A 15,057-nucleotide genomic window follows, 5' to 3' on the forward strand; every position below is an offset into this window, starting at 1 on the left:
CAGCCAGCATTGTTTTGGATGATTGGCAAGTTCCATCAAAAAATATATGTCATAAAAGCTGTCCAATCTGGTTGACTTTTTCCTGATGCCTTTGGTTTTGTATTGTTAAAAATGCCAGTGTGAATGCTAAACGAACCAGGAATAAATGTATAATTTTCTTTTTTTGGTCCAGACCAAGAGAACCGAACTACAAGTGTGAACACACCCTTAATGTGAGTAGTCATGATTTCCTACATATATTCTAAAAATATGTCTCATGCCTTCATGTCTTTAGGAGTTAAACTTTTTTCATGAGAAAAAAAAAACACTGTAAAACAGTGTATAGAAATGTTTTTTTTTTTTTCTTTTTTTTTTAAATAGCAAATATGCAGGTATGAATCATTCCCAATAAGACCAGTAACATGCATTAATAATTTAAATAGGGTCCAATTTAATATCATACCTTCATTAATATTTAAATACTGAAAAAAAGAGAACTTCAAACAGACAACAAAAAGTTCTCAAACAAAACATGTAGTTTATGTTTACCCGGTAAACTCTAAACTAAACTAGTTTGGGACTAACAATTGCATTTACTACAAGGTGTAATTCTCAAATTGTAAAATTCATACAACAGATTATCAGGAGCGACTTGAAAAATCAAGCCCTTTTGTCTATTCTTGCAATGGCCATGAACAACACCTGGAACCCCAGTGACTAAATTAAATATCAAAAGTAAATATCCATAAATAAAACATCTTAATTACAACTGACACAACATTGTTTAATAAAGTCCAATCGAGGTGCAAGTTCATCCATCAAATCTTACTTAATGACAGTGGCTTTAACATTCAAATGTTGAGCAGAACTGAACAAACACCATCGAGAGTTGGCACTAAAACAACAGTCACACATGACCTGCATTCATTTATTTGCCGTCCAACCTACAGAGAGATTTCAGACAAAGACAGACATATTTGTATTAACATTTGGGTTGCGGCAATAATCTGATTAGCAGTGACAATCTTAAATATTTTCCTTCAATCATATGATAAAAGGGTATCTCCTAGTGTATGCCCACATACACAAACAAAATTAAACAAGGAGACAAAACAATGAAAACCAAAAGGCTTTAAACAAAAGGCTCAATCATCACCATGATGTTTGTATCTGTCTGTGAGAGGGAGGAAGGGAGGGGGTAGTTAAAGAGACTTTCTCCTTCAGACTGTTCTGGACTGATCTCTTGCAGTTCAGGCAATTGACTCTGGTGCTGCAGTCCACAGAATGTGTCCATGTCTGTCTGCTTTAATTTTCTGTACATGTATATCATCCACAAAACACACAAACTTTCACTTAGCACCATCTTTTCAACCAAAGTAAACAAACACATGAGCATTTTACCATCAATCTCTTGAGGCATTTACATAATGAGCCTGTTTTTATAAAAGTTGCCTTCTTGGCAGCTAATAAGAGACTGAATCAGCCCATCTAGTACGGTTGAATTGGACTGAAAATGTGCTCTGACTGACCGCTAGTTTGGGTTAAAAATGGAAGCTGTGAAAGATGAAAGGATACTCAAGAGCTGTCCCATAATCCCTGGTAATCTGGTATACTGGGCATTTTCCCGGTGGGCCGACGCACTTTGGGGCAGACTGGCCATTGGGAGAAACGATAAACTAAAATGAGCCACCGTGCTATGTAGAATGGACTACAAAACGGCACCACGATATGCAGAAAAGGACAGCGAACACTGTTTAATTCGCTGACTGGATAATCCAACACTAGACATTATAATATGGTTATTTAATATATATAAAAAATTGTATTGATAAAAAAACAAATATATATATATATATATATAAAAAACAAAAGCATCGCTATTTCAAATTTGGTCATATCGCCCACCCCTAACAAAAACTGCATTTTATTATTATCGTTATCTGTGCTTATATGGCATTGCACTAAAGTTCATAAAGGGCTTTAAAGTCTCCAAGACTTATGGGCAAATTAGACTTATGGACAAAGTTTTCCTTTGTAAATGTGATGAACTACACCTGTGGTTAATCTGTGAGGGCACTCACTTCCAAAGGCGACTGACATCCTCTAAAAATCCCTTTGACAGCACTTGCTTACAAGCCAATGCAAAAATAGTTTAAAAAAAATGTAGTTCTGAAAAAAAAAAAACACTTATGCAATCATTGTGTCTCAACACTTTATGAATGTTATTAATGTGTAACTCTGCTTATAGACTGCAGGAACAATTGATAATGTCAGCTTGAATTCAAATCAAAATAGCAAAGACAAAACATGTAAATCATCTGACTCCTCATGCAGCCTAAACAATAATTAATCCAAAAGGCAGATCAAAGCAGAGCAAGGGTTACTGTGGTTGCATCATCAGCATCTAGACTGTACAGACACCTGAGTGATAGTGTCCTTCTACAATAAACATGTGCAACTTATGGCCGCAGGCAGGATCCAGCCCTCCACATGGTTTAATCTGGACCGTGGCTCTTTATCTTAAAACATTTTTTTTAATTGGATATTCCAGTTCTCTTGCATTAGGAACTAACTTGCCTCCACAGGCATTTAACATGCTCAGGATTGCCAGAGAAGAGATGCAAACTCCCAATTAGAGATTTATACTTGCGCAAATTGGAAATATTCTGCCATATTTTTAGGGATGCACCGATACCACTTTTTCTCTTCCGATCCGATTCTGATATCGGAAATCTCAGTATCGGCCGATACCGATATGATACCAGTGTTGTTTTTTGCTAAATCAGTTTAGAATATCTTTACATTATTGTGTGGATCTAATTGGGAGTACTCATTAATATGTAAAGAAACACTAACCTCTAACTACACAATATTTAAATATAAATGTATAGCTTATTAAGAAAAACTTTATTGTTAACTAGTCTACCTGATAATGCTGCAGTAAAATGAATAGTAATTCCAGTACAAGTCATCAGTAGAAAAGAAACCTTTTTTTTTTTTTTGCCAAATTTGTTCAACTTGTATCTGGATTCAGATCTCTTTTTTTTGTTCAATTTAGTTGTTAGATATCATTCACAGTCATTTTTTGGAATCCATTCAAATTAAATATTATAATTTGTAAACAAATTATTGCACACGCTTTGTCTGTTCGATAGTATCTCTGAGATTCCACACCTTTCTAATATGTCAAACTCTTTCAGCTCTTTCTGTGTCTTTATTATTGCCAGCAAGTATCATAAGACAGTTGTGAGTTATCTGTTCATCATGTTTATATCCTGTACTCACCTGCTGTTTGCCACTCTACTCAACTGGATTTACTCACAATGTTTGCATCACTGTTTCAATCATCTGTTCAATAAACCCTGCTACTGAGTTCATATCTCTGCCTTTGTGAGTCTCTCCGTGACACCTTTAACTTTTAAGCACCTCATGCTTTTATCTTGACATTCTAAACTCTCCAGGAATTCTTGTATGTGTCTGTTTGTAAGCAAGTTCACAGTAGTTTAATTAGCTTCTTATTAGATTCAAATTCTGGTAAAATGCACCTCCGGTGCCATTCTAAATGCATATAAGTGAACTAAACTATTGAGCATCTACATCTGAGATGTTGTTCATGAGTAGCGCTCAAATGTTGTGCACCGCGTTGAGGCTAAAAATATCTGTGAGTGTGTGTGTAAACAGAGCAGCTCCATTCACTGATGCACTGGAGCTGCTCATGCATTAACATATATATTTACTTATTAACTCTTTCCCCGCCAAACACGGAATTTTCCGGGTTTCATGAAAAAACGCTTCCCCGCCAAACACAGAATTTTCCGGATATCCGTGTTTTAGGTGGTATACGGTAAGGAAGACCCGCACGCATGTTTTGAAAGAGTACGCAACTCTTTGATCAAAGAAACAGACTGCGATCGTCTCAAACGTGAAGTGGAACACCATACTAATACTAAAGCACTTGTTTGATAAAAATGCCTTTTTCTCAGCTTTTTGTCCGAAATGTTGTTTTTGACAAAACCTACCTCTGTTCAAGTGGCAATAAAAAAAGAAAAAATGAAGATAAAATAAAATCGTTTTTTTTTGCCTAAAAGCAGAGGCTCAGATCTTTATTTTGATATATAGCATCTTCATATATTCATGGAAGAAAATATTCTGCGGGCCATTAAAGTTTCGCGAAAATCGTCAAAAACCCTGGCGGTGGCTGGCAACTTTTTTTTAAAAACGCTGGCGGGGAAAGAGTTAAACACAGCCTTTTGTGATTCACACATATTGCACGTCTTCAAGTAGCTTTGAATAAAATGCACGAGTCATATGAACTACTTCAATTGTGTTTTAATGGTTCTTTTATGTCATTTTTTTGAGCTTGACAGTAACGAACATGACTAACACACATTATCGGATTTGGGTCGGTCTCGTCAGTATTGGGATTGGTGCATCACTATTTATTTTACTACTTATCTGGCAATAATGCATGGGGAGTGTGCTCTTTCAAGCTCTTGCTTTCCCATTTGAACAAATGTAGCAATTTCTAGTGCGATATTCTGCTCAAGGAAAAGTGTGATACTGCCACTCTGTGTCCATTCTTGAGGCTGCTTGTGCCGTTTGGTGCTACTAAGTTGCAGGCAAACCTTCACATTGATGAACTTTACTAAAATATAAACATAGATCTCGGCAGACCCCTGATGTAGTGTTAAATGGAATAATAAATTACCAGGGAAGCAGAGATGGTAAATAAAAACTTATTTTTAATGCCAGATAGAAAAGTATCTACCTTTGCAGAGCATTACAATACTTTAGGCAATTGCTGAACAGTCCCATTAGTCATTTATACTCAAGAAAATTGAGTACACAACTATTTCTTGGCTTAAGTTACAAGAACCAAATCAATGAGGAAAATTGCATCTCAAAAGTGGTACAATGTGGCTCCCTATGCACTACTTCAAGCCTGATGTTCCCCTTTACCAAAATGTTCTACACAGTAAACATCACCACAGCCACACAGGGACCTGACCCACACAGAGAACAGCTATGGGCTGTAAGCACTGCACAAAGCTAGGCCTAACTATTTCAGCAGGCATAACACTAGATGATTTTTCCAACCAAATCAAGTGTAAGCTTCACTTACACAATCGCTGACCAGTAGGTGAGAGACGAGGCTTGCATTAGCATCTATCAGCGGGAGGTCAGGACTGCCTACAGAGTTAATGGTTCCAGCAACTAGGAAAGCACATCAAACATGATAGCAAAAAATTGTTCAGAAACTGGGCCGGGCTCTTGTGTTCTCGTTCAGTGTGAGTTTCTTCTCACAATGAAAAACTGACAAGACGTCTTGCTCTGATCTAAATGTTTTTATTAGTGACAGCACTCAGCCACATCTCACAAACGGCAATTGTAATCCATAGTGATTAGATAACCAATTGTTCCTGTGGTACTCCTACAATAAACTGAATCAGTCTTTACATTTAATGGGAGAAACTGAAACACAAAATGGACAATGGATGTAGAAAAGTCCCGCCTTACAGGTAAAAGAACCAAACACCCTTTAGATACAGACATCACCTGTCAATCAACTGGAGAATGAGCATTAGCTTTACAAGCTATATGGGAAAATTTAGTTTTTTAGCGTATTTTGAAGTAAAGGACAACTTATGATACCAGAAGTGTTACTGCTTATTTGAAATATATTATTTGATCAAAACCCTGATTTCTGTATTTTCCCATTCAAGTAGATCGGAGCTGCACTTGTATCCTGTGCCAGAGAGCGTTCCAAAGATTGACTCACTGAAAGTTGCATATGGACATACGGTTCCTGCGGCAACCCCCAAGGGAATAAATAAAAAGTCACAAACATTCACAAGATATAGTTACTCCTTTTATCACATCCTCAATCACTCGGTTATAATTGTTTAAGTTCTCGAAGCAGTTGTTAACTGTGTGTGCTCTGCTCAGCAGGGTATCGGATAATCATCCACCAGGTGAAAATCTTAAGTCCGATCGGCTTAGAAAAGTAATAGCACAGCTCTCCCCAACATGCCACGTAATTTTAGGTATCATATGAGGTCCATAGCACAAACAGTGCAAAAATCTATTACTTCTTGTATGGGTTTGTTTAAATACCTAACCTACTTATGAGCAAAAGCAAAGCAAATCTGTCTGGTTAAAGAAGTGAAAAAATACCATAAATTTTGTTCTTAGTGGAATCTATTGACGCTAATTTTATTAATAGTTTGTGCTCTGTGTGGTAAATGCTTCTGCTGAAGCCATCAGTCTGCGTAATTTCACCGTCATTTTTTTTTTTTTTAAACGTTTAATAGCAAAATTCCTTGTGAAGAACAAGGGAAAGTCCACCAATCCCAGTATTGTGGCAAAAAAAGATCCCAGCAGCGACGTCCACTTCCATGATGTACTACAATTGCCGCAAACAAGTCAGTCTCCTTACGCTCTCAAACCATGTATACATTAATATATAATTATTTTGCAATATACTATAAATATATTGATTTAATCCTTATGATCAAAAACTTTAAAAACAATATTTTTAATTTGATTGTCATTTCGCAATGCTACACAAGTCTCATACCTTTGTCTTTTTGTCTGATATTTAAATACTTTGCTTCAAATCATAGCATGTTGTGATTCACATCAGAGCTGTTTGGTTTGGTTCGGTTCATGGCTTACAACTCTTTAATGAAGGATTTTATGGAATACCTATTGAATGAAATAACAGGAAAAAAATACTTCATGAAAAAGTGTGCATGCACTGTTGTGCTCTATAGTGATTCTTACCTTAGCAAGAACCAATATCAGGGCTCCAGACAAAAATAATTTGAATTGTGACAATAACAAACTCTAGTCGCCATTGGCAACAGTCCAGAACACTTTAGGTGCGTTCACATGCAGTTTCTTCATAATACCATCATATTGCGGGTTATTTAATTAGGCCTACATATTAAGATCACACACCAGTGTCATATTTTTATAATATAATACTGATTTTTAAAACTATCGACAGAATCATTTATTATTAAACCTCTTTTTTTAGTCTGTATCCTTGAATATTGAGAATTTCTCACACTAGATGTCAACGACAAAAACAGTCCGACGTAACCATGAGAACTGCAAATCCTCACTCTGTCAGAGATTTTATTACTGCTGCATCAGGCTAATTTGACTAAAGAAGTCAAATTAATTTAAAAGACACTGATCTCATTAAACTGTTGAGGCTAATCTCTTAATCTCAAATCCATTAAACAACACGGTGAGATAAAAAACCTTTTATAAAGCAAGATACAGGATTCTCCTACAGCAAGCACTTTCTGACCACAGCTGTGCAAGAACCTTGGACCTTTTTAAAAACACATTATATAACCATGCATACTGCAGTGGGTTCCAGGGTGTTGCTTTCATGTGATCCAGGCAAAATTCTGGACATGCATTCGGTAAAGACGGCCAGCATGTATGACTGTACAGATGGAGGGGGATGACTGCATTATCAGCCACTAGCAGGGACAAGGTTTGCCTGGTTTCTATGGCAACAGATGGGCTGGTCATGTTGTGATGTTGTGCGGGAAGAAAAGGTGGAACAATGGCGGCATTACAATCATGCTGTTAATTATGAATTAGAGAAAGATAAAGAAAAAGAGAGGAGAGAGTAAGAGAGAGAGGTAGAGAGGTCAACATTATCGTACTATTGCAGTGTGTGTACACAAAAGGAGCCTTAAGGAGATGTTAAGGCTCTTTCATGTGTTAACTCAGAGCTTCAAGAATGTCTTGAATCGATTTTAGTGCTGGCACCAATAAATTACTGATACATCATCCAAATTTTCCAGTAATGAAATTTGAGCACTGTATTACAACACTTGATGGAAGTGCAACATGCCGCTGACGCTAGACATGTGGAAGGGACTTTAAGGAAATATATTAGGTACTGACTGATTAGCCTCAGTAACGATTAATTTTCATTGTATGGCAAAAAAAAGCTTCAACATGTTTTTAAATGTCGTCTCGTGTTACCGACCTTAATACAGTCATACAGGTCTGGATATACATGAGGGTTAAAGAGGGTGTTTTTCAATGTGTATTCTTATGGGTTCTTACATTCTCGTGGACTTCATCGTACACTGCCGAAGTTCAATTCCAATACTCAATAATCCAAATACAGAGAATGCATCAAATTAATCAGATCAGTTGATCAGGCTGAAAATCGAGAATGCATCAGATGGTAACCTGTGAGCAAGAACCCATTTGATGTCCCAAAAGTCATAGCACTATGGTAGCAGATGTAACATTTATCGTTGTGTTTTCCCTGAAGAGTTTCCCGCTATAAGTTCGCAAAAAGTCTGACGGCTTCAGAGAATAGTCATACTCTGTCAACATTTCTTGTTTTGTTGGGCATCATTTTAATTAAGTAATTAACAGAGAAAATGAGTGTTAACAGATTTTATTCTTTTAACATGTCACTAGTCTTACAAAACCTCACTGGTGTGATAATAATAATGCAGATCACTGGTGTGAAAATGGCAGTAGTTCTCTCACTGGCTACAAATGTGCTGGGATGGTCAATAGTGCAACAGAAAGATCGCAGTACATCTCAAAGCTCACAATAGATGCATTCTACACCCTCCTATCCCTCCGAGTTCGTTCTTTCAAGGTAGCTTGGCAAGACTGGTCTTCATAAGAATGCAAGTCTGTGCTCTGCAATCGTAACATTGCAAAAGTTTTTTTGTAGGTGTACTAACCCTTTGAAGGACATGAATGATGATAGGAAGCCTGGATGATGCAATAATTTTAGCAATCAAGCTGAAAGAAGTTAAATATGAAGCCATTCCAATGTTTTGCAGGATCATTTCTCCTTTTGTTGACCTATACAAGTGGCATCCATGCTGCCTTCTATCATGACAAAAGCTGCAGTAATGTTCATTGAATTATTCATTACAGTACATTAAATACAGCAAAGGAATCCTCTAACTAAATCTTGGGGACATCGGAGATCCAAAGTCCTCTGAACTTTAATGCACTAGTTGTTTAGTAACTGTGAGCTGCAGTCAGGATAGCTCATGTCATACGCCTCTAAATACAGTAGGTTTCAGACCCCAAATCCATTATTAGGAGCCCCCCCCTTTCTCTTTTCTATAACTCCCTCCCCTCTACCTCCTTTCAGTCCAGGAGTTTTCCCACTCTGCCAGGAAGAAGGCCTTTTGGGGGAGGAAAGTAAAGGAAAGCAAGAAGACAACAGGGTTCCCAGCAGTGAAGAGAAATTTGAATAATTCATGTGGGATTACTCAGAGATTCAGGAGACAACAAGCTCTTCAGGCAAACATTCCCATAAAACAGCTCAGTTTATTTTCAACTGACAAATTATAAATGAGTTATATTTCAGCAGCAAACTCGATAAATAGATCCAAACTGCATTCAAACATGGTACAGCAGAAAAATGGGGATGGTGGTTATAACATTAATCATATCAGACTGATTTCTTGTGTGGCGTTCTAATGAGAAACCCTAGTGCCGCAGGAGACCATGAAGCCGGTTACTTGTATGAGAAGCTCTTTCAACAAAAGAAAATACAATGACCTGTCTTTTTGGAGATTTCTTCAATAATAATTGCAGAGCATTAGGGCTCTTTAATAATCTGTTTAAATAAAGTCTGGGCTACTCTGTATCCTAGACCAGACGTATTTCCTGCCGTTAACTCTCAGCTGCAGATTTACATTGTTGTCTGTATCCCATCTGACCTCGAACCACTCCTGATCCGAACCATGTGCATTTAGCCACACTTTTCCACTCAAATCTATCATACAAACGTTAAATGAGTGTATTCTGAAGAATACAAAGTCAGATACAAGTGATATTGATTTACAGTTTAGGTCAGAAGTTGACATACACCTCAGCCTATACATTTAAACTCAGTTTTTCACAAGTCCTGACATTTAATCGTAGAAAACATTGCCTGCCTTATGTCAATTAGGATCACTACTTTATTTTATATGAAATGTCAGAATAATAGTGGAGATAATTATTTATTTCAGCTTTGATTACTTTCATCAAATTCCCAGTGTGTCAGATATTTGCATACACTTTGTTCGTATTTGGTAGCATTGCCTTTAAATTGTTTAACTCGGTCAAATGTTTTGGGCAGCCTTCCACAAGCTTCTCACAATAGGTTGCTGGACGTTTGGCCCATTCCTCCAGACAGAACTGGTGTAACATAGTCAGGTTTGTAGGCCTCCATGCTAGCACATGTTTTTTCAGCTCTGCCCACAAATTTCCTGTCAGATTGAGGTCAGGGCATTGTAATGGCCACTCCAATACCTTGACTTCGTTGTCCTTAAGCCATTTTGCCACAACTTGGAGGTATGCTAGGGGCCACTGTATATTAGGAAGATCCATTTGCGACCAAACTCTAACTTTCTGGTTGATGTCGCTTCAATGTATCTGCATAATTTTCCTTCCTCATGATGCCATCAATTTTGTGAAGTGCACCATTTCCTCCTGCAGCCAAGCACCCCCACAACATGATCCTGCCCCCCCGCATGCTTCACAGTTGGGATAGTGTTCTTCGGCTGCTGCAAAATTGCTTGTTCGATGTACAGTATTGAGTAATGATCAGAACAGACTAGCTAGCCCAACAAAAGCAACAACTATGGCAAAGTGTCAGGGAGAACAGGAAAACATAAGTGGTAAATAGAAAACTTGGACTTCTTTGGTTTTATTCATTATTGTTTATTTGGTTTCATTGAGACAATGGACAAAGTGCAAATTGAGTGTGTTATTTGTGGTGAAAGACTAGCAAATGAATCATGAATGAATATAATGGGCGCGTGATTGAGTATCCAGGGCTTGAGCGCTAATGGAAAAGCCCAAGATATCTTTTCCCATAATATCTTTTCAACATTAACAGATTGCCAATTACAAGAACTATGACACATTAGAGTAAGTTGTACTGTACTCTTTCAATATAACCTCTGATATTCATTCATGTTTTTTTAATGCTGCGTTTAAGCGTGAGTGTTGTGCCACTCTGTTTGAATGTGCAGCTGCCATGATCTGCAACACAAAGCATTATAAAGCATCAAAACAATATTTATTGTTTGGATTTCGTGAGAAAACTAACATAATTTGAAGGCTGAGACTAAAATAGAGTTTCTGGTTAAAATAATGGACTGTGAGTCACATTTTTGGATATGTAGCTACAGGGAAAACCACATATTATACGCAGTCTACATGCAATTTGGAACAAAGACAACTATGTTTGTGTTCTCCAAATTAGACAGTCCCCCCAACAAAATTCAGTATATTTGGCGGTGGGGTTCCACACACTCTGATGAAATCATCACAGGATTATCGCTTAGCATATTGCTTTTTCCAACAACATAACGCATATAGCTTTGGTCCTTCATATCACAATGAAGAGCCATCAGAGTACCAAACATCCTCAGATGGTGGGTAAATCCAGGGAGTTTTACCTATGGGAAAACCTGTACTATCAAGCTATACCCCAGAACTTTAGAGATCTTTTTGACTAGAGCTCAAAAATAAATATCATAAATATGCATATAACTTATTAGGTGAATATCCCATCCCACAATAATACTGTTCTTAAATTATTAGTTTTATATTTCCAAGTTTTATTGGTTAAGTAAAATTAATACATTTGTACATTAGTGAATTATCCACCAATCATTGGTTAATATATTAACAGATTATATTTAGCTCATGTTACAAAGAAAATCATTCAATTAATTCAATAAATAACAACTGAATACGTTGCTCATGTCAGTTATTTAATTTGGGGAGGGGGTGGGTGTTCCCAGGACAGGGGGTCGTTCTGGATTTTGAATGTTAAAATAGGGGTCCCATTGAAAAACGTTGGGGACCACTGGTCTAGAAGCTTGATATAAATTTCTAGAATTTTCCAAGCTGCTTAAAGGCACAGTTAACTTAGTGAATGTAAACTTCTGACCCACTGGAATTGTGATAGTCAATTAAAAGTGAAACAATCTGCCTGTAAACAATTGTTGGAAAAATTACTCATGTCACGCTCAAAGTAGATGTCCTAAACAACTTGCAAAACTATAGTTTGCTAAAATGAAATCTGTGGAGTGGTTAAAAAAATTAGTTTTTATGACTTCAACCTAAGTGTATGTAAACTTCTGACTTCACTACTGTATATTTGGAAGAAAAAAAGCCACCACCCATCTGACATTCACATGGTCAAACCAGAGTCATCACTATCTCTTACTGTAAACAACGGTTGAATCATGTGTTTGGCATTTATTTTGATATTTTATAGTTTATGCGGTCACTCTGACTGAGAATAGTGCTAAAAATAGAATATTTGTTACACCCGTACAGTCTTTTATCTATAGCGACCAAAATAACAACTTAATTTACAAGAAAAGGATATACTTTGTGATTTAAATACGAAAAATTGGCTTTTCTTACTTAAGGTGGGAATTGTATATCAGAAAGCACATATATTACTGGAGTTAATCTTTACTTGAATGTATGACTGGAGTTGTTTGGTCAGCAGGCTCTCTTACCTTCACAAAAAGCTCGATAATGGGTTCATTATCCCCCTTTACACCGTTCTGGGGTACCGAGAGAGACATCCCGAACTTTTCGCCTTCACGTCGACGTGTTCAAGAAGACAACAGATCCCTATTTCTTCACCCTTGCGAAAAAGTTTTCCAGCAGCACTCTCTTTCACGCCTCCGTCTTTCCCGAGCACAGATATGAGACTGCACACTATCTCCAAACGAAACCGTGAGACAGAAAGTCCGAAAAAAGCCTTTTTTCCCCCGATAAAACAAACGCACTTTTCCACGATGTACTGCCGTCTAGAAGGGTATAAATGAGAAGGAGAAAAGCCGATGTATTGTCCGCTATGTCTCCTCCGCTGCAACACTCGACGGGGTGGGGGGGCGGGGGGTATTTTAGGCAGTGATGTCATGCGCAGAGCGAAAGAAACGGGAGCGAGTGGGACGAACCCGTCCGTCAAGTGCTGAATTGGTACATTACCAGCCCGCGTAGGTGAGCTATTTCTAGTGCTTTCTGAATAGTATCATATCGCGCTTACATTTTGACAGAAAATTACGTCTGACTTGCATCATGGCGTGCTGCTCAGATCTATTAAATCGTTCAAAAATACATGGAAGATAATGCAATTCACACAAAACAATTACTTGAATAGCCTACACCTTCGATGGTGTTTTCTATTTCTGAGTTAGAAGTCATTTTGATATTTTTTCTGCGGCTTAAAGTCTGAAAAGTCATGCGGTGTAATCGTCCGGAGACAAAAAAAAAAAAAAAAAAAAAAACGTTTGCCCACCATTTGGTCATTTGGTGTAACCAAGGTGTAGGTTGCCATTTTGTTATTTATGTTGACAAAAAATATCTGAGATTGTTACATTTATTTTTACAATGCTATAAACGTTTTTGTTTAGTTTCTTATTAAACCAAATTGGATATAAAGACTATATTTTTAAGAACTCGACATGGGTGTTTTTTATCACCTCAGAGAACCTTATTTTTTTCCAATAACCCTCATAATTACATATTTTAATTGGGTTAGTGAGAAAGTCTGTTGAGCAACAACTGAGTACCAGCACACACTTACCAATTAATTTAGCTAGCTTCAGTGCAAATTTACCCTTACAAAAATGTACTTAGATTTTTGGGAATTTTTTTTGGCATATTCAGGACCAAAATGCCATTAAGTTAGTCACTACAGTTATTGTTACTGCTGTAAAACATGCAACTTGGTTGAACTATTACTGTCAAAGACAAAGATTCTGAAAGCTTTCACTTTGAAGGTTACCTGCAGTATATTAACAATGCAAACAAACCACTGTATGGCAATGTGGGTTGTACAAAAGAATAATTGCTTTTATTTATTGAAGTAGAACAGATTAGGGAGTCAGGTCCCAATTTAATCTGTGGTTATCTGATAAAAACCCAACCAGTATGGTGTGTGCAGCAGCAGGGTTTTAATGTAAAACATTACTGTTCATTCTGTATCATTCTCTAAATTGTCATACCAACTTGAATAACTGAAATTATACATTTTAAGCACAAAAAAAAGGAAAATCTGGTTTGTCATATTTGCATGTAGACTTGCTCATTTGGCTTTTCGGTTACCTCTAGCACTCACTAAACACTAAAAGAGTTGTTTGGTAACGTTAGGAAAGAACAAATGTTTCTACATTTGTTAGATCATCTTTGTTATTACCAATGATCTTCCAACACTGCACTGAGAAAAACAGCTGATAATAGTTCTCTATTACTTAGTCTGACCTCGAGGGACTGTATAGAGACAGTCCTCATGTTTATGCCTTAAAGACTTGTTTTCCCACTGCGGCCTGTGGCCAGTTATGAAGCAGGTGGCACTACAAAACGGCAGCAAGGCATAAACATGTTTGCCTTGGTTGTTATTGTAGATCAGTCCTTGTTAACCCAGTTACATAACACAGACTCGCTGAGCTTTCAGCTGTGACTATTACATATATTTGGCTCCAAGTGTTGCCAGGGTGACAACACAAGATAACACCCATGCAGCAGTTGAATATCAGGTGTCAGCACCAGACCCATCACTCTTTCAGGTTTCCACAGAACCTTCTTGAAACAATGGACAGGTAAAAAATATGTCCAGTGCATTCGGAAAGTATTCACAGCGCTTAACTTTTTCCACATTTTGTTATGTTACAGCCTTATTCCAAAATTGATTAAATTTATTATTTTCCTCAAAATTCTACAAACGACAATAATGACAATGTGAAAGAAGTTTGTTTGAAATCTTTGCAAATCTATTAAAAATAAAAAACGGAAAAAGAGAGAGAGAGGAAAAAAAAAATCACATGTACATAGTATTCATAACCTTTGCTCAATACTTTGTTGAAGCTCCTTTGGCACCAATTACAGCCTCAAATCTCTTTGAGTATGATGCTACAAGCTTGGCAGACATATTTTGGGCAGTTTCTCCCATTCTTCTTTGCAGGACCTCTCAAACTCCATCAGGTTGGATGGGAGCGTCGGTGCACAGCCATTTTCAGATTTCTCCAGAGATGTTCAATCGGGTTCAAG

At 37.2% G+C, this 15,057-nt stretch overlaps 1 protein-coding gene across 1 annotated transcript in view; it reads right to left on the reverse strand.

Annotated features, from left to right (window-relative positions):
- The window catches only part of LOC127657007 (chloride intracellular channel protein 4), a 37,415-nt gene extending 24,516 nt beyond the window's left edge, over positions 1–12,899 (reverse strand). The window contains exon 1 of the mRNA XM_052145621.1: positions 12,519–12,899. Within this exon, the coding sequence (XP_052001581.1) occupies positions 12,519–12,587 (69 nt within the window). The 5' untranslated portion in view covers positions 12,588–12,899. The remainder of the gene's footprint in view (positions 1–12,518) is intronic.
- Between the last annotated feature and the right edge of the window lie 2,158 nt (positions 12,900–15,057).

This window comes from Xyrauchen texanus, chromosome 16 (genome assembly GCF_025860055.1).
Source record: "Xyrauchen texanus isolate HMW12.3.18 chromosome 16, RBS_HiC_50CHRs, whole genome shotgun sequence".
Lineage (NCBI taxonomy): Eukaryota > Metazoa > Chordata > Actinopteri > Cypriniformes > Catostomidae > Xyrauchen > Xyrauchen texanus.